Source organism: Drosophila bipectinata, chromosome XR, assembly GCF_030179905.1.
Source record: "Drosophila bipectinata strain 14024-0381.07 chromosome XR, DbipHiC1v2, whole genome shotgun sequence".
Classification (NCBI taxonomy): Eukaryota; Metazoa; Arthropoda; class Insecta; order Diptera; family Drosophilidae; genus Drosophila; species Drosophila bipectinata.
In genome coordinates this window covers 21,684,627-21,704,830 of record NC_091735.1, presented here as the reverse complement: position 1 = coordinate 21,704,830, position 20,204 = coordinate 21,684,627, and the positions used below count along the sequence as shown (strand labels likewise).

At 38.7% G+C, this 20,204-nt stretch overlaps 1 protein-coding gene across 4 annotated transcripts in view; it reads left to right on the top strand.

Annotated features, from left to right (window-relative positions):
- Positions 1-20,204, top strand: part of dpr8 (defective proboscis extension response 8) — a 145,042-nt gene that overhangs the window by 82,277 nt on the left and 42,561 nt on the right. For 3 of the 4 annotated variants that reach the window (XM_070283031.1, XM_017244096.3, XM_017244100.3), the window contains exons 4-5: positions 1,992-2,125; positions 17,238-17,407. In XM_070283031.1, coding sequence (XP_070139132.1) covers positions 2,077-2,125; positions 17,238-17,407 — 219 coding nt within the window. In that variant the 5' untranslated portion in view covers positions 1,992-2,076. Of the gene's footprint in view, positions 1-1,991; positions 2,126-3,087; positions 3,440-17,237; positions 17,408-20,204 lie in introns of those variants that run through there. The other variant, XM_043213009.2, reaches the window with a different exon arrangement.

Sequence of the window (20,204 nt, the reverse complement as noted above, 5' to 3'; positions counted from 1 at the left end):
CATTTTGTATTTGCCTCAACATTTTAATCTAATTTCAATGTTCTCACCCAAAAAAATAACAAAAAAAACAAAAAAAAAATCGGAATAAAAAGTGAAGGGCAACGAAGTGTAAACGTTGAAAAGTTTCCTGGTAGCAGGACGCCAGGACACAGGGGTTGCTTCGATTCGCGTGCAACATTTTGTGGTCAGTTGTTAGGAGGGCGAGGGGTCATACCACACGCCCCATCGATCCAGGACTTTCATGCGGCTGTCAAAGCGTTCAAGTTAATGCCAATTGCAAAACGCTCTCAATTAGCTTTGATTAAATTGAAGTACTCCTTGGTCCGGGGTCCGGGGTCCTTGGTCCTTGGCATCCTTTCGTTTATTGGAAAACGGTATTAACATAACTTTGACAAGAGCTAGCCATAAATTATGGCAATTTCAAGGATACGGAGGACATATTTTAAGCGCAAAAAATTCCTACTTGAAGTTTTATTCCTTTTTTTGAAATCCTACCAAGACATGTTCTTTCAAAGGACATCTGCATGAGGTCCTGTTGGTAATTGTTGAGCTCTCTCTCTCGGCAATAAAGCATTCAAACTTGTCCTTTGATTAGGATTTGATTTGACCCCAAAATGTTTGCCTCTGACAGCTCCTCTTGGTCCTTTTTGGTTTAGAGGGAGGTTGGGGGGTGACGCTGCATCCTGGCTAGCAGACCCTTTTCATTTGCATTTTGCAGTTTGCCTTTTTTGCGCCTAATTAAGATGACCAACGATGCAGGCAGGACATTTACAGAGCCGGGGGCAGGAGGTGGAGGTCCTTTGAGCCAATTGCAACTGCAACGCTTGCTGTACAGTGTCCTGGCCTGGCCTGGCCTGGCTCCCCAGCTTATTATCTCATCTAATTTACGGGATTCACCCTTCACCCTTACCCCCTATACCCCCCTATATACTGTAGATCCTGCATCCTTTTTGGGCCAACTACTATCTGAGCCAAAAATTCGCACAACTAAATGAAATCAAGCCGTGTAATGAGCAAAAAACTTTCTAAAATGTGCCAATGCTCCACGAGCAAGATGGAGTCCATAATTTTCTGTTAACGAAAGGGCACCAAAGGCGGCACCCTGACCTCTGACCCCCTCACCCTCTCTTTTTCTCTCTCTCTTACTTACACTTCCAAAAAGTCACAGAAACAGAAATTGTTGGAAATTTTAAATTAGCCTTCATTAGGAGAGTATTTCTAGGATACCAGCACGTATCTTGGATGTAAAAAAAGCATAAAAAGAACTTTGCTTAAAGGTTATACTAGTTATGGTTTTTTGGTTTTTTCAGTGTATGTAGTATATTTTGATAAAAACAATTTCGCGGCATTGCGCTGTCTGTCTGTCTGAACAAAAAAAACTTGAAAAAAAGGAGGAAAACAAATTTTAATTGTTGCACTGCCCTGCCGTCATCCTGGATGGTGGATGCCTGCAGGATATCTGCTCTCCTGACTGCCTGCCTGGCCAACTGTCCGACTGTCCAACTGGCTGGCCAATGTTAATGTGTCCATTGTGCTGGTTAACAAAACCAATTTGCCTTAGTGGATTTTTATGTTGCGCTTTCGGGCTTGCAGCTTGCAGGTTGCAGGTTGCAGCTTCCGGGGGCAACACTTTTGTTTGCGGTTTCCCTCGCTTGTTTGTTTGCTTGTTCCACCATTTGTCAGTTTTCCTAGAGTCCCCCTAGAACCCCCTAGTACTCCCCCAAATTCTCCCACAGACCCCTCCCTTATATTGTTGGTTGGTTTCGGATGGTTATGAACTCTTGGGGCTTTTGGGTTCGTAGGCTCTTTATTTTGGTCTTAAATTACTGTAAGCTCTTATATTTTTGGACCATTTTTAAGAAAGTTTTAAGAACTTGGAAAAATTATATGATCTTTTTGGGTATATACTTTTAAAAATAATTAAAATAAATAGCTTTTCAATAAATATTTTTAAACATTTTTCAATAAATTCTTATCCTATTCTATTACAGATCTTAAGGATCTAGAGGCCTCTTGAAGTTCCTGAAAATAAAATTCAACAAAAGTGGATCGAAAAAAGTCTTAAAGAACATAAAAATGTCGTCACATTGGTTAATACTCTTTGGAATAGTATGCTTGCTAGCAGGTAAGTTTAAAAGAACTTTTATTTTATAAAATTAAAGCTTTAAATTAGCTTTAAATCATTAATTTTATTTAATCTCCAATAATATTCTAAATCTTCCAAGTTGGAGGCCGAAGAGCATCCTTAAAGTTAAAGAGAAAAACACACTTAGTGTCCGCTCTCTATTGGATTCCAAATTTTGGATCTCATTGCAGGTGCAAGCGAGAAAGTAGCACATGGGGGTGCCCATTCATTCGTGATTATCAGTGGATGCTGTTTTTTTTTGTTTCTTCCTCCATTTTGGTTCTTCTTCAAGTATTGGAGGAGGTACCGTAGCCCTTTTTGGGCTACGAGAGTGATGGTAAGCCTTCCACTCCTGCGCTCTCGTTCATTTCGACCATATTTCAACTGCGCAATTAGTTTTTGGAAGAAAACCAAGACCCGCTATTTTCCTCTCCCTGCAAGGTGCCTCTTTTACATCTCCACTGTTTTCACACCCTCTTATTAGCGCTAGGCAATGGAGCAACGAGCCTTCCACACCTGCGCTCTCGCCCAATTCCTTAATTCTACTGCGCAATTCGTTTTTGGAAGATCATTGGGAGCGAAGCAAAAGCCCGCTATTTCGCTCTCCCTCCAGTGGGTGGATCTTTTTCTTATCCCCTTACACACCACTCTCTTATTACCGGCGAGTAATGGAAAGCCTTCCACACCTGCGCTCTGGCCCATTTCCCATTTAATCATTTCAATAATGGAGAAAACATAGTAAAGCACAACGAATAGCTCTGCCATTTCCCTCTTGCGGCAGTGGGTGCCAAATTATTCTTTCCCACTCTTACTCTTATTAGTACACTCCAGCCTCTCATTAACGGCGAGCAATGGAAAGCCTCTCACACCTGCGCTCTCGCCGATTCCGTAATTTTCACTGCACGCGCTATGGGAATGTCAATTCCCATTTGCTTCTCGTCGCGTGCGCATGTGTTTTTTAAACCGTCCATCGATTAGTGATTTAATTTTAAAAAAAGTGGAAAAAAATATATCAGTTGGTGATAAAAAATAATCTAGTTTGCATTAAAAAGGAAAATTAAATAATAATTTTCATGAATATGTCAGTTTTTAGTGCCTGACTTGCCGCGTGTGTTGTGCGGTAGTGTGTGTGTGAGTGTAATGGTGTCAGGCATTAAAAAAAACCTTTTTTTTTTGTCGAAATACGGTAAAATGCGTGGCGTGATCGGGCGTGCGTTTCTGTGAGAGCAAATGGAAGAGTTATAAAGCATAACTGTAAACTAGGAATTAATCTAATGTATGAATATGAATGGGAAAGTGTGATTGGCAATGCACGTGAGTTTTTGATATCTTTTGTTCTCTTTATTCAATTATTTCATAATTATTCTATTTATTTAAGCATTACTAAATAGTTAGTTATTAAATATTTCTTGTGTTTTTATTGATTTTTAATCATTTTTAATTTATTTTTATAACCATACCATATTTTACCATTATTAGGCTGGACTGCCCTTTTGAAAACCCCAATATTTCCAAATGCCTCTTTTCAACCTCTATATCTCTGTCATTTTTCATCCAAGATCTTCGAGAGGAATTCTCTAACAGACCATTTCTATACCACTTTCTCATAATTCTGCATTAAAATTCTGAATTAAAATATCTTATAAATATTTTTTTGAATTTTTCTGAAAATCAATGTATGCCACTTTCTGACCCCCATTTACATCCGATCTTCAAGGAGATAACTCCTTTCGATTTCTAGAACAATTACCCCCAATTCTACATCAAAATTCTTGATTAAATATTTTTTATTTAATATTTTATTATTAACATTAGTATTAGAGTCTTAAAGTTTATAGAAATCAGGGTCAAGAAACGATGACATTTCCGTAACTATAATTTTGAATAGAACCAATAGATGGGAAGGGGGGAGGGGTGGACTTGGAGTCGCGCCTTTTGGCGGCAGACAGCGAGGTGCCACGCCCCACGCTGTGGCTTGTGCACCACCGCCTTCGAGGCGAACTTTGCATGCGCGGCACGTAGATACAATTTGGTTGGCCCGGCCAACTGCAGCTTCATCTCTGAAATTGTTTTAAATCATCTGGAGCTGGAGCTGTGGAGTCTGGAGTCTGGCAGCCCGGAGCATAAACTGAAATTTAAAATAACAAGCCGTAAGCGTGCTCTGATTATTGGGGGGCGTGGCGACGAGTCAGCAATAAAGGCGGAGAAGGAGAAGGAGGGGGTCAGGTCGTAATATCGATGGGGAAAATAGGAAAACAGCGGAAAATAGAAATAAAAATAGAAATAGAATTGGAATAAGGCAGCATTTCCAGAGCAAATTGAGCAGAAAAGCATGACAGTCGCTAGGTGGATGGGTATCTGCAAGATACAACCTGAAGAGAACACAATGCTCGTTAAAAATATGAGTAGTTGAAGATGGTTAAGTAACTGCAGGATTGTCTGTCCTGGCAGGACCTTCGAGGACCTTCCACCGCACCTTAAATGCTGATTGATGGAGCGAAGGATATCGAAGGACATATGACAAGGTCTTTTAAATGCATTTCCCAATAAAATTGAGTTTCATTTTCATTTGTTTGGGAAATGAGTTGATTAATTGAGGATTTTGGCCAAGAAATGTAAAAACTAATCAAGGAAGTTGTTTCTGATGAGCCATTTGATTGCTTAATAAATTTATTTTATTTCAATTCGTTTAGCATTCGCTTCAATTTTTCACCAAAAAAAAAAAACAACACCCACTTAATAGCCTTGGAAACCCTTGGCAATAGAGGGAGCAGGCTTTCGGAGCCTTTAGATCCTTTCGCTTTGATGAAATTAATGTTCAAGTCAACTGATGGCAATCAATAAAATGTCAACCGAGGAAAAATTGTTGGTCTGATTAAAGTCAGCTTAGCTTGGCTTGGCAGAAGGTCCTTCGAAGGCAAAAAAAATAAAAATAAAATAGCTGAAAGTAGGAGCCTGAGATCAAAGTAGGGAGACCTGATTGTTAGGCAAATGTTGCAATACAAAAACTGAAATTAAAATCCATCATAACCTTTAACCTTGTGACCTCAGAAACTAGACTCGAACTAGAATCTCGATATCTCTCTGAAATCTTCATAAATTGCTTGTAATTTCCAATTGGCGAGTCCTTCTGGGCTCATAAGCCTTGTCCGGAATCCAAGAATCCGGACATAAATCAGTTGAAAGTCCTGCCCCTGTCCCCATCAGGACTTAAATAGTTTCCAGAAACGGCCATTATGGTCGGAAGGATAGCTGGCAGGAAAATATGAGAAATGCCAACCGAATGCCGCGAAATGAACTCCTGACGACACTTGACTCTGACTCCTGGCTATGACTATGACTCTGACTAACTGACTGAATGAATGAGTGTCTCAGCCACCCACTCTGACTGTCTGACTCACTGAGTTGAGACGATGGGTGGTGGTTGCATAGTGGGGTTGTCCTTCAAAAGGATGGCCTTAGATGGGCGATGTCCCTGGGCCCAGGGGCCATCCTCCTCCTCCTCTTCTGATGCGATAAGAATAATTGGAATGTCAGTTTAGATGCGCGCACGTAGAACGCGAACCGAAAGCGACATATACACATCCGTATTCGCATCAGGCATCCGCATGACATGAGGGGGCGTGGCATGTTGCACATGTTGCAAAATCACAAGCAGAAGATGAAATACAGTGGTTGTAGATCAAAATTAGTTAATAATTATTAAAAAATAGTATTTAAATTATTAAAAATCTTAAAAATAAAAAAAATTAAAATAAAAACTTAATTTTTAGTAGCTTTAATTAAAGTTAGTATTTAAATTAAGAAAAGCGGATGAAAAGTTGCCATTACCGCAGTGCCTATAAGGTTTCAGGTTACAGGTTTCTTGTTGCAAGTCGTGTTGTTGTTGTTGTTGCTAGTGTTGCATGGCAGTGATGTTGCAACCTCTGAGCTGGCTGGCAACGCACTTGGCTGAACACAATGACACAAGTCTAATGACAAGCAGAACAACGACTATGACGACGATGAGTGGAGCGGAGAAAGACCCAGTGGAGAGAGGAGAAAGCCCAGTGTAGACTAGCGAGTGGCAAGTGGAGAATGGCGAGAAACGGCGACCGCAAATGCCACCGCCAGGAACAGGAATAGTAACAACAGGAAGAGGACACAGGAGGCCAGGATATGGCCAGGCCAGGCCAGGCAGGCTGGTGGCTGGTGTCCTGTGATGACACTGACAACAATGACAACGCTGACATGACATGCCACAAGGGGGGGGGGGAAGAGTGGGGTGGTGGGTGGAAACTTTTGGACAAGGCAACCGAATACCCGCGCACCCACTAGATACTTTCCTTCCAAAAAAAAAAAAAAACTACTCGAAAGTATTTCAAAAGTGCTTTTAAGTTCCTACCCAAAAAGAACCACTAATTAAGAGTATTATTAACTAAAAGTTTCTAAAGCTTAATAGCTTAAATATTAAGTTTAAAAATTTTAAATTAAAAAAAAAAGAGAGAGAATGGAGGGGGAGGAGGGGAGGAGGTTTTAAAAGTTAAAGTGAGGCTTTTAGAGAAGCAGTTTCGACTCCTAAAGGCTTTAAAGGTGTGGGAGTGGAGGGTGTCTGCCACCAGGAGGGGAGGGGAGGTTAGCTGCCACCAGGAGGGGAGGGGAGGTTATCTGCCACCAGGGGTGGTGAGGGGGGAGTAGCACCCAGTAGCCACTCTAAGCATAAATTCCTCTTCATGCTGCGGTCAGCAATATGCGTCCATGATAAACGAGCTGGTGTAGGGTTTTTCATCCTGCCAGGACATTGCAAGAGGATGCAAGTCCACCGAGGAGAGAGGGGGTGCGGGGGAGGAGCAGGACTAGGCCATCCTTTGGTGGCCATTTATCGCCAAAATTGAAATTGAAAATCAGGCAGGCGCAACGGACATTGGGAATCCCACAATGGAGCCTCGAGAGAGAGAATCTAGTGTGTCCTGGTGGCTAGGATCTAGGATCCTGCATTTGATGGCCACTTGAGGGATGTGGCATAGCCGTCATGATTAGCTTGTTGCGCATGCGTTGTGGGCGTTAACCCTCCCCCTCCCTTCTCCTATACAATGGCAAGTCCTGCAACAATGTCCTGTGGCTGCTGACACGCCCTTGAGGGGCATCCGACAATGGACAGTGGATAGTTTGTCAAGAACAGAATACTCCTGGGCGCTGGGCGATGCAACACATGTGGTTGATGGTCTTCCATGTTGCAACAACTGCTGCTGGTGCTGACTTAGGCGTTGCCGGCTGAAGTTGCAACTGTTTCTGATGTTGCAGAACCACCACCAGTCAGCTATCGATACGATACCCTGCCCAGCCTGCCCCCTAGTCTGCTGTTGTTGCAAGTAGAGTAGCCATACATCTTGCAACCACTCTGCGAAAAAACATTTAAAATAAGTTCCCAGAATCGTTTGTTGTCAGCCGGACATGGAGAAGGATGAGTTATGGCAGTAAACTTGGAAGGACTCCCTGGAAGGATATCCACGAATATGTGCCTCATGCGGCGCACAAAAAAAATCGACACGGAAATTATGAAAAGGAGCCAATTGAAAATGTAAAAATTGCTGAACTTGGCACAAAACTCATTTGACATTCAAATAGCAGCCAGTAGGGACTTTAGACTTTGCAAGAGGCATGTGTAAAGGATGTCAGGATGTCAGGATGTCGGCAAAAGGACGTCCTTTCAAGTGGGGGGGCAGGACTCTCAAAAAAAAATTCAATGGCAAGCTGCGTTCTTCCGTTTGCTTTTTTTTTTCGTTTTTTTTTTGATAAATGTCATGCCTTGATTGGCTGGCAGGGCCATTAGGCCACCCCAGCAGCTACTTACAACTCTGGTCTGGTCTGGTCTGGTGTGCTTAGCACTTGGTCGGGTCAACAATATATTACACGCTTATATGCAAATGAGACCAATTTTGGTCTGACCAACCGAAAAAGCATTACCAACTGGACTTGACTGCCAAATCGGTGGTTGGGGGGAAGGAAAATTGCCAAGTTAGTGAATTATAAAGCGGCTGGAAGGCTCACGGCTCACGGCTCATGGCTCATGGCTCAGAGCTCAAGGCTACAAGGCTATAAGGCAGCTGCAGAAATTGAAAATCTATGCAAAAAAGGCCAAAAGGGGAACAAATTGGCTAGCCAGTTGGATGGCCATCCAGCCAGCATTATGGATCTCAGTATGTGTGTGTGTGTGTGTGCGAAAAAGGCCAAACACACACACACACATGAAAAAAAAACTTAAATTTCCATAAGAAGCCTTAAAATAAGCTTCTCTCTAAAATTGGCATGACTGACCTAATGGACTTTTGTGGTGGTACTCCGGTGGCCCTTTTTCTAAATTTCCATTTCGATTTTTTCCAATTCAGGAGAGGCAGGTGTGGAATGGCGTTCGATTTTATTGGAGGAGGAGTGCTTAACACTTGATTTCAAGTGATTTGTTGAATAATAAGCAAACATGGTCACACTTTTTTCATAAATAAACTAGGAAGGCACACTATTTGAATGAAAAATTAAGACAAACACACTATTTCCATTGCTAAATGTTATATTTGCCATAGTTATACTTATTCCGAATGTGAAAGAAGGTTTGAATATTATTATAAGGGTTTATTTATTCTTAAACGACACTGGTGATACTTTTTTCTATAGAACTACAAGACAGACACACTATTTTCATTAAAAAGGAAAGCAGTCACACTAATTACATTTTTTAAAGTTATATTTTACTTAATTTGACGGTGAAAAAAAGGGTAAAATAATACTTTAGTAATTTATTTAATATTAAACTACAAGAAACACTATTTTTCGATAAAAAAAAATCAAGAAAGGCACCCTAATGGTATAAAAATTTAAGACAGTCACACTCTTTTCATTTTAAACTACATATATTCATTTTATATTATTTATATTTCATTATCAAACTATATTTTTTGCAATCTAAAAGAGCAATAGGGGTGAAATAATATTAAAGGGTTTTATTTATGTATATAAGATATTGAACACGCTTATTCCGAAAGAATAATAAGGCAGACACACTATTTTTATAAAAATATAAGGCAGCCACACTATTTTAATCATAAAAAATATTTTTTTTATGGAATCTAAAGCAGAAAGAAGGCTTAATTAGGTTTAAACTTTAAAGGGCTTGGTTTATGCGTAAACGATGGTGGTCACACTTTTTCTTATACAAAAACCAAACAGTCACACTATTTTCAATACAAAAGAAGGCAGTCATAGTATTTTCATTATTAATGTTCAATCTGAAAGAGAAAGAAAGTTGAATTAAATTAAATAATTAATAATTGCTTGGATAATTCTTTAGAAAATTAGGTCACACTTTTTTTTTTAAAGAAATACAAGACAGTCACACTCTTTGCTATACAAAAGCGATCAGCCACACTATTTTCCTTACAAAAACAAGCTTTTAACGAAAAAGTACATATCTGTTTTGAAAAAGGACCAAAGAAAACATTAAGATTTCCAAAAATCTGACAGAGATGGCAAGCTAGACAATGACAGAGAGGGAGATAGCTAAAAAGATAGAGACGCACACGTCCGGCGGATGAAAGAGAGGCCGAGAACGAATCTACATATCTCGATGGGCAGACATTCAAGGCGACGCGACGTCGACGTCAACGTCACATAGACGTCTGGCAGCGATAAGGAAATAAGGCGAAGAAGAAGACCCATCCAGGGGAGAGAAAGGATGATGAAGAGGAAGAGGAAGCGAAAGAGAGTCAATAGAGAGAGGCAGGAGAAGAAGTCCCGCTCAAGTCCCGTTGACAATTTTATTTTCATACTTCTTGGCATACTTCAGGGCGACGGGACTTATGACGCATGACGGAATGTTTGCCTGCGCCCTGGGGGGGGTCCTGATGGGAAAGCCCCCTTTTTTTAACAGAGGCGTTGTCTTAGTTCGAAGATCATTTTGGAAGAGGATTTTCAAGTAATATTTTTCTAGAATTTGGAACTTTTTCTAGTCTTCTGAAAAATATTTTCCGCCTTTTTTTTTGCGAATTTCGTTTGTTTTCCTGCCAACTCAATTAAAAAGCAAACACACGCACACTCCTGCACATATGCTGCACACACACACACCCACACACACTATTCCTTGGGCCTGACAGTGTTGCCACAGTCACGAACTTTGAACTCGTCAGTCGCCTTGGGCTTCTAGTTGATGATTATGATGATGATGATGATGATAATGACTTTCCACGCAAATTCCCAATGAAATTTCCGATGCGAATTTTTGGGTGAACGCATCCTTTTTAATCCTGTCGGCCGTTGCAGCCGCACGTAGCACGTATGTACGTATGTACGTATGTATGTATGTAGCACTCTCCGTATGCTAATAAATTATTTGATTTGCCTCAAAAAACCATAAAATTGGCATGCCACATGAAACACAGTACATGACCCCGCCTACAAATACCGCCCACTTATTTTTTTTTTTATTTTTTTGTTTGGTGTCTGTCTGTTTTTATTTTTTCTTGTGTAGCCTACCCCAACGCTTAAGTGCACACTTAGCCCGGGCCCACACTGCGTATGATAAATGTTAAAAGCAATGCTGGCCAAGCTGGCAAACTGCAAAGTTGAGCATCCACCGGACCACAGAGCCTGTGCCTGTGCCTGCCGAGCCTGCCTAGCCTCGTTGGGCTCTTCATTTTTTCGGTGGGATTTTCGAATGCCCCAGATTCGTCGGGTCGTTTGCTCGTCGCCTCGTATTACCCTCGCAAAAAAGCAACAGAGCAACAGGTTCAAAAGCATAAAGCCAAGAGTGTTTTTGGGGGGGTGGGGGGTACCGAGTGGTAGAAAAAACAGTAGAAACACTCCAATTGCGCGGCGGTAACATAAAAATGCCCGTTAAATTGAGCCACGCCAACAAAAAAAAAATGAAAAAAAATGAAAAAAAAAAAAAACCTAAATGAAAAATATGCAATCGAGCTCGAACCCGGGACCTGGAAAAAGGGTTTACAAGTCGAAGAGAACAACAATCGATAGGCGGGGCAGCCAGGCCTCGTTTTTTTTTTTGTAAGCATTAAGGCCATATAGTTGATGCTTCAATCGCATATTTTTATGGCCTCGCCAAGCATTCAATAAAAAATTGCAAAAACGTACATACCATTTGCAGTATTCCTCCTATATATTCTACAATTTTTTTCCATCCTGTGCGGCACTCAAAAGTCTTTGCTTTTTTTCGAGAATCTGCGCCCATAAAACGAATATCCCGCGGGCTTAGCAAATAAAGAAATTACAAATATTAATTTGGTACATAAATCCGATAAAAGTAATCGTTGAGTTTTTTGCATTTTTCATATCCAAATGGTGGCATGTTTTTTCTGTCATTTCACACATCAGTGTTTCCCTCCAGTTTCCAACAAAAGACAAAAAGAGCTATGGTTTAATTGAGATTTTTTTTGAAAATTTAAATGAACATGTTTTAACGTGTTTTCTTGTCAATTCAATTACCGTTGTTATTGAAAGGCAGTGTGGCCTTGCTTTGATTGGCTATTTAATACTCAAAGTGGTATTTTTTTTCATAAAATTGTTGTAGTTTAAGTTTGGACTTGAAAACTATGCAAGTAGGCATTTTATTAAGAATTTTGAAATGTATTTAGTTAGTACTACGAAAGGTAGTCAGTATTAATACTAGAAAGTCACTTACTTTTGATTTTTAATGCCAAAAGTGGTATATCCATTATGGAATATGAAATTTTCTTAATTCTTATCGCTTTACTTTTTAAGTAAGAGTAATTAGAGTAAAGTATTAAAATAAGTATTACCTAATGGAAAATTTTGTTTAGTAAAGTAGGTTTTTCTGAAAACTTCTAGTATTAGTTGGTATAATACTAAAAAGTATAATACTAAAAAAGGACATACTTTAGCATGGTAGCAATGGTATTTTCTTTATGAAATTTTGGGGAGGTTAATACCTTCAGGCCTACGAAAGACAGTCAGTATTAATACTAGAAAAAAGGACTTACTTAGGCTATTTAATACAAAAAGTGCTATTTTCTTAATGGAATATAAAAACTTTCAATTAAATAATGAAAAGGGAAAAATAATGGTAAGTTTTGCTTAGTACTAGTCGGTATTATGAGAAAAAATAATATACTTTGGCTATTAAATACTAAAAGTGGTATATTTTTTGTGATATTTTGAAACTGCAATCCAAGTACTTATGTTGTGAATACGAAGACTTTTGTGAATCCAAGTTGAAGACTTTTTCGGGAAAATTTGGGAAAGTATTAAATCAGGAATTCGAAAGGCTGCTCTCGCTTTCTAACCATACTCATCATAACATACTGTATATATTTTTTTAATAATTTCCAAAGCTGAGCCGAAATTAAGTTGCTCAAATGCCTTAGTCCTTGGTCCTTAGTCCTGGCTTGTTATCCTGGCAATTGACAACTTAACGATGCCTTGCTGGCTGCTCCCTGAATGACATGCTTGAAACATTATCACGCACAGCGGGACAAGTCGTTGGTATCCACTGGGTGTGCTAAAAAAAAAAACAAAAAAAGAAAAAGGAGCATAAAACTGCACGAGACAAAGGACATGTGACAGGAGGACATGCACCCACATGGTGGGCATGTCCATGCCACCTTCCATGCCCCAAATATGTGCCTTTAATATTAAAAAAAAAAATGAACTTCAATTACGCAAGACGGGGAGTGCATAAAACGCTGAACAAATAGCAGATGCCAACATAACGCGGCCGTGTGTGTTTGCATAACATAATTCTGGCAAAGTTGTAAAACCGAAACGAGGACGTGTGGCAAGGAAGCGGAGGTGGTGAGGCCGTGTATCTGTATCTGTATCTTCTCCTTGCGAATGGTAGGATGGTAGGATGGTGACTTTTTTTGGCGCAGAAAAGAAGGAACGCGTGCATGTGAATGGCGGTCATAAATCAGACGACGATAGCCAAGGGCGGCTAGAATTTTGGGGAGAGGATGGAGGATGTCACCACGGTTCTCCTTTAATTGGCCCTATAGGGCTTCTCCTCCTCCTCATCAGCATAATCGTTGGTGTAATCGTTGCGCCAAAAATGCTCTCATATCTGCGACACCAAAAATAGAACACACACTGAGAGAAAAAGAAATGGCACTTAACACTTTTGGCAAATGTCTCTGCCATTTTTGGGGGGCGGCCTCCAGTCCAGGTCCTTTCACCCGCCAGGGAGACGGCTCCCTTCAGTTTCGTTTTCATTGCCAGTTTTTAGCTTCAAGCTTTTGTGTTTGCTTTTGTTTTTAGTTTCACCTGAGTTTGCTTTTGCTTTTTGCTTTTGTTTTTTGCTTTTTCTAAAATCTACACAAAAGCAAAGCCCAACTTTTGCGATTCTGACTGTGACTGTAACTGTGTTTTTTTTTTTGTTGTGCCACCTGTCCCGCGACAACGGTTAAGTTATGGCTACACGGCAAAAAGCAATTAAAGGTGGCACGGTTACTTCCTGTAGACTCTCCATTGGCAAGCTTGTAAACTCGGGATTGTTGAAATAAAATACAAAGTGGGCTTTTTTTCGCAAAGGGAATCTTTAATTTTAAAAATAAAGGTAACTTTTTTTAAAATTTAGAAGCTTTGGGGGGGATTTTCTTGGAGAAAGGTAATTAAAGATGCCTATTTTTAGGTTTTTTTATGAAGGATAGTTAAAAGGAGGTACAAAATAAGCTTTTTTTTTATAAAAGAATTTGTAATAAAAAATACAAATTATTTTTTGGTAAAGATTTAAACCTCTTCGAACCCTTTCTTTCACAAAAAAAGCATTTAAAGCTGCCCATTTTCAAGGTTTTATATTAAAGACCGTTGAAACAGTATAAAAAATAGGATGTTTTTTAAGTAAAAAAAAATATGTAACCAAAAAAAAATAATATTTTCACAAAATTTCTAACTCTAATGTGTGGGTCTCACGTTAAAAGTTATCCAAGGGGATCATTTAAAAGCTTATATTTTAGGGATAATTTAAGGGATATAAAAAATAACCTTTTTCTTGTTAAATAAATTGAAGATTTATTAAGAAAAAAATATATTTATTAAGAAAGATTTATTAAGAAATGAAGATTAAGGAAAAAAATATACTTTTTTGTAAAGTTTTAAACTTTTGCGTAAGATTCTCTCGAAAAAAGGCGATGTAAATTGAGATAGTAGATGAAGCTATTAATTATATTAAGCTTGTTTATAAAAAACTGGAAGTCAAAATTATTAAGGATATACTGAATAACCTTTTTTTTTTGGAAAAAATAATCTTAAAATACAAAAAAAAAAAAATTAATTTCTTGTAAAATTTTCAAACTTAAACAACGATGTTGTATGACTTTCTTGAAGAAACCCCATTACTGATGTCTTTGTTCAAGCTTCTAAGTAAGAGTTAAGTTAATAAAATAACCCTTTCTTAAAAAAAAATATTTTTAGAATAAAAAAAATATATATTTTTTAAAACTTCGAACTTTTAGGTGTTTTTTCATATTTTCAAAATATTTTTATTTTTTACCATTTCTGCCATTTTCATTTGTGTAGTTTCCCCTTTTTGCATTCTGCTACCACTTTCCTGGTGTGTGGCAAGACTAGGGCGGCTAATCTTCTGACAACCAGAGCCCCGTTATGTCTGCGCCGCTACTGATTGCAGGTGGCACGTTGCACGTTGCAAGCAGCAAGTGGCGAATGGCGAATGTTGAGTGGCAAGTGGTGTTTCGTAGATGGTCCAGGATGGTAGGGTGGCAGAGTGGCATGGTGGCAGGATGTACGCTAGTTATTTGCTCGTGAGGAGGAAACAGGTCCTCTGGCGAAAATTTATCTCGCCCGCGGCACTCGGTCTTCAATTTGTTACTTTGGGCAGTTGCCCGAAAAAAAGGATCCGATAGCCATCGCAGTCAGGCAGCCAGGCTGGCAGGCAGGCCAACAGGCAGGCAGGATAGTCGGGCCACCATCGTTGTACATCCTTGCGAGTACAACATGTTACATAAACTGCTTACAGAACAACAAACAATCTCCTGGGCATATAATATGGGCGTTTATCATTTAATTAATTGCCTTTCGGGGCAATTTTCATTAAGTCATTTTCGCCTCTCGTCGTTGTTTGTTCTGCTCTGCTCTGCTCTGCTCTGCTCTGCTCTGCTCTGCTCTGCTCTGCTCTGCTCTGCTCTGCTCTGCTCTGCTTTGCTCTACTCTGCCGCTTTTCCCACGATTTCCTCCTTTGTTTTCTTCGTTTTCTTTGTTGCACTTTCCTTTTGGGTGGACTTTTGGGTCCATTTGGGGCAGTGCAGTTGCCTGGGTTGTGGTGGCTGAAACACTAAAATACACTAAAGAAAGTGGGCTACTGATAACCGGTACTTTTTGGATAACGTTTTTAGCATTTTAGTGTCTGTTTATTAAATATTTAAATACTAACTATTATAAATAGTAAGGTATTATACCCCTTAAAAATGACTATAGATACCCGGTACTATGTAGTACTATACCCGGCTTTTCTTATGTAGCATAATTTTTAAAGTTTCAGTAATGAAACTTAATTTTTCTTGATATTTTTTATCTAAATTTAAGTTTTTTCGTATAGGTCTTACTTATTTCAATTCTATACACTATATTACACAATTTAAAATTACTTTATATACCCGTTACTTTATTTTATTATTTTATTTTATTATTATTTTTTTTACATTATTTCTCTTATATTGCCTATTATGTGAGTGAGTTTGAAATATTTAAATTCTATATATTCCAGATAGACTTCAATACACTTTAAGTATGACTATAAATACTCAGTACTTTTCAAAATAGTTTGATTAATTTCTGTAGCATACATTTTAAGGCTTGACAAGTTTTTTCTTTCAATATTTTTCTAAAACTGTGTTCTACGGCTCCAGTCTTTTAATAGTTAAAAGTATTTAAATAGTTAATATTATTATAAACCATTAAAATTGACTATAGATATCCGATACTTTGACGACATTGTTTTTTAATAGTATTTTTGAAGCATATTTTTAGGCTTCTTTATTTTCTTTAAATATTTTTCTTTAATTGTCGTGCTTAACAAAGTCAATCTTAAATATTTCTATACGTGCTATATAAACTTCAATACACCTTAAATTCGACTATAAATACCCGGTACTTTGTAGAAAAAAACGTATATCATTTTTGTAGCATACTTATCAACGTTTCTAAAATATTTGTAAATATTTGTCTTTAATTGTGGGCTTTGACCTTAAGTCTAAAAGGTTTAAATATAATAGTGAATAGTATAAGCAATATGAATCATAAAAAGGACTATAGATACCCGGAACATTGAAAAAAACGGTTTTTTTTTAATTTTTTCATAGAATACTTTTTAGCGTATTATATATTTTCCTTAAAAATAAGCCAAGAATTGTTTTTCAAGTATAGGACTATTTTTTCTGTGCACTAGTGGGCTTATATATGTACATTTGTAGATCCTGCCCACTGTGTGTGTAGTGTGTGTGTGAGGGTGTGTCGGCTAGTGTGTATGGAAGGAGCCGGCTTTCGATCGGCTCCAAATTGCCACTCGTTGCAAAGTGGCAATTAACGCCACATGACGCTGTCAACAAATGGACCCAGCTAGGCATTACACACACTGAGCACACACACACACCCCCTCCCCCCTCAGACACCCACAGAGGCAAACAACACACACAACAACGTCGAGTACTTACAACACTTGTTAAGTGCATTTTTCAATGCCCTCCTGAGGCCTGGAGGCTCTCATTGGCCAAAAGGACTCAAAGTAATCCAGTCTAAGGATCAATAGAAGATAATGCCAAGTTAGAAATCCAAAAAGGATGTTATAAATGTCCTTAATTTAAAGCCAAATTAGTGGCAACAAATTAGACTTCCTTCCAGGACTATCAAGCATATTATTATTAAGGTCTTCCTGGGATGAGATGATGGCCACTTATTGTTCGATTTAATATAATTTATAAGCCTATAAATGGCCTTTGTAATCGGTTTAAGCTTCTCCAAAGCCGATTCATCTGCTCTGCAGAGAGGGCTCGTCTCCTCTTAATCCTCTTGTTGGGGTGTGTCTGGATATAATCCTTTCGATCAAAATATAACAAATATCCTAATATTCTATATTCTTTTTCGTTTCTCGCATTTTCAGGCAGCACTCAGGGTGCCTCGAAGCGTTTCTTCACAGACTTCCTGCAGGACCTCCCCACACCCGGCACCGGAGGACCCACCTTCGACACCACCATCGGCACCAACATCACCGGACTCGTTGGCAAGACTGTCAAGTTGACCTGCCGCGTCAAGAATTTGGGAAATCGAACGGTGAGTACGCACGCACTACTATATTTTAGAGGGGTGGTGCTAACTATAAAAAAAAAGAGGGGGCGGCACATTTTTTTTTCAAGTACTTGACCGAAAAGGAACGAAAATAAAAGCAAAAGTTTCCGAGGAAAAACTTGTCAAAAAGCGTTACGCTTGACAAGGCGGCGAGTGCAGTGGCAGCTGCACTATGCCATGCCCCTGCCCCCTTCCCCCATTGGCAGTGGCGTGGCATGGGCGTGGCAAGGTGGAAGAGCGCTGACGGCAGCTGTCGCCTGTCGTTTTTGGTTTGGATTTTAGTAGCACGATGGCTCGGTGAGCCCGGCGGGAGTGGAAACCGGAGCTGGAGCACTTTTCCACTGGACGCTTTTCATTATGAAAATGCAGCTGGGATGCAGTTGCAACTTGCCAGTATGCCAGTTGTTGTTGTTGCTGTTGTTGCTGCTCTGTTCCTGTTGCAGCTGTTAAACAATTAGCAAATTAAACTTTGAACTTTCAACTCTGGCAGCCCGGCCCGGCGAGTGAAATCAGAAAACAATGCGAAAACAATGCGGGGGAAATGTTTCACTCTTGCAACCAAAAAAAAAAAATAATAGAAGTAGCTCCATCCCACTGCGTCTCACACTGCGTATGAGTGACGTTGCCACGCCCCTTTGTCGGCATCCGCCTCCACCCCGCCTTTTAGCAAGTTCTCTCGAGTGTCGCGCGGCCATAAAACTTTCAAAATTTTTACGCTTTGCTGGCTTATTAGGTAAGTGGTGTCCTGCAAAAGTCCTTGCACTGGCCTCAGCCTCCTCAGCCCCGCCCCCTCCCCACCCCTTGTTTGTTGTTGTTGTTGTTGTTGTTGTTGCCTAAAAAAGTTTTCGCCTCTCGCTTCCCGTTTTAATTTCAGTTTGACAAAGTGAATGAATAACTTGAAGCTCGAGTTCCGTTCACAGTTCTCACAGTCACAGTCCCCCCCCCCTTCCATCTATTCTTTTGCTCTATCCAGAGGGTTATAAGGCCTTATAGATGGGGTTGGCTATACTATTTGGTTATAGAATCTATAAATAGGGGGTAGGGGTTAGAGAAATTGGGGTCTAGAGAAAAAAGTTATTCTAAAATAGATATATTAAAGATTATAGATATTAAAAAGTTATTCTCCTATTCTAAAATAGGATATAGTATTCAGGATTTTATAATAGTATTTAGTATTTTTTAATATTATATTTGAATTATATAGAATTGTAGAGAATTTCATTGCATTTTGTAGTATTATTCAAGATTTAAGGCTCTATCAGAGGGTTATACGGCCTTATAGATGCGGTTTACTATACTAGATTCTATACTAGGGTCTAAAATCCCTTTAAGAAATGGGTTTTCCGTAAAATCAAACTTAAATAGAAGATATTTATATTTAAGGGGACTATACATATACAAATATAGTATAGAATCATTCATAGAATCATAGAATCATATTGTATTATTCTGGATAATATAGGGTTTATTCTTTATAGGATCCGAGAGTGCTTAGATATTCGGGCTTAGAAATTGTGTTTTTTATACTTTTTTGTTATAAACTCTATAATTAGTGAGTTATTTGAGAAAGAAACTGTTCAGATATTGATATATTTCATGAGATTACATAAATATAATAGGATTATGTAGTACTGAATGGTATTATATAGAATTATTCACTAATATAATGGATATATAATGCAATATAGGAATATAAAAGTTGTTTCAGGATCTTATAGGCCTACTTTATAAGTATTTTATAGGTTAAGGGGATTTTATATAGTTTCTTCTGATATTATGAAGAGTAATATAGTATTTTTTAAGTTCTCTAGACCTCTATATAAAGAAAAACCTATCTTAGGAAGAAAATGTGTGGCCCATAAAATTATTTGAGGTTCCCAAGTCAAGATATGATATATTCTAAAGGATTAAGTGATTTATACAGAATTTTTCATTATTATTTTGAATTATATAGCATTATATGGTATTTTATAGTATTATACAGTTTTTATTGGAATTTGAAAGGAAAATATAGGTTCTAGGCCTCTACATAAAGACAGAGCCTATCTTGAAGCGAAAATACCCCATAACGGTATTTGAGGTTCCTAAATCAAGAGATGATATAAAGGTATAAATACGAAAGGGTTATGTAGGTTTATACAGAATTATTCTTTATTATAGAGTGTTTTTAGTGTTATATAGTATTTTAAAGAATTATATAGGGTCTTTAAACTACTAAATATAGACATGGCTTATCTTAGATCAAAAATGCATGCCCCATCAGGGTATTTGAGGTTCTTAAGCCGCGAAACCCTAGTTCTATCTGCCTCGCCTGCAATGAGATGATTAAGAGAAGCCCATGCCGAGCCAAAAAGAAGGCAAATCCAGTCTAGAAGGAGTTTGTCAAGCGCCAGTTATGGACGCGCCCGGCTAATTACGGAACTCACGCAAACAAACGCCAATTAAGTACAGTGCAGTCTCGGTATCAATTACCCCACCACCACCCTGGCTACTGGGGAAAACTATTAACTAACGCCCCTCCTTTTCGGGAAGTCTAAGGAAATTACTGCCGTACTAAGGAAAGGAACTTTATTTGAAAAGTCACTCAGCTGTGGCTGAGGATTTTCGCTTAGTTTGTGATGAGATGCGTAATAAAACCTACATGTACCCCAAAGTATGGCCATAAGTACCGGGTATCATCTACAAAATCCATATTTATTAGCTTATTCACAGACTTGTAGTTTCATGGAATATATATATATTCATGGCTATAAGTTACCGGTCGAATTCCCATCGTGTGATA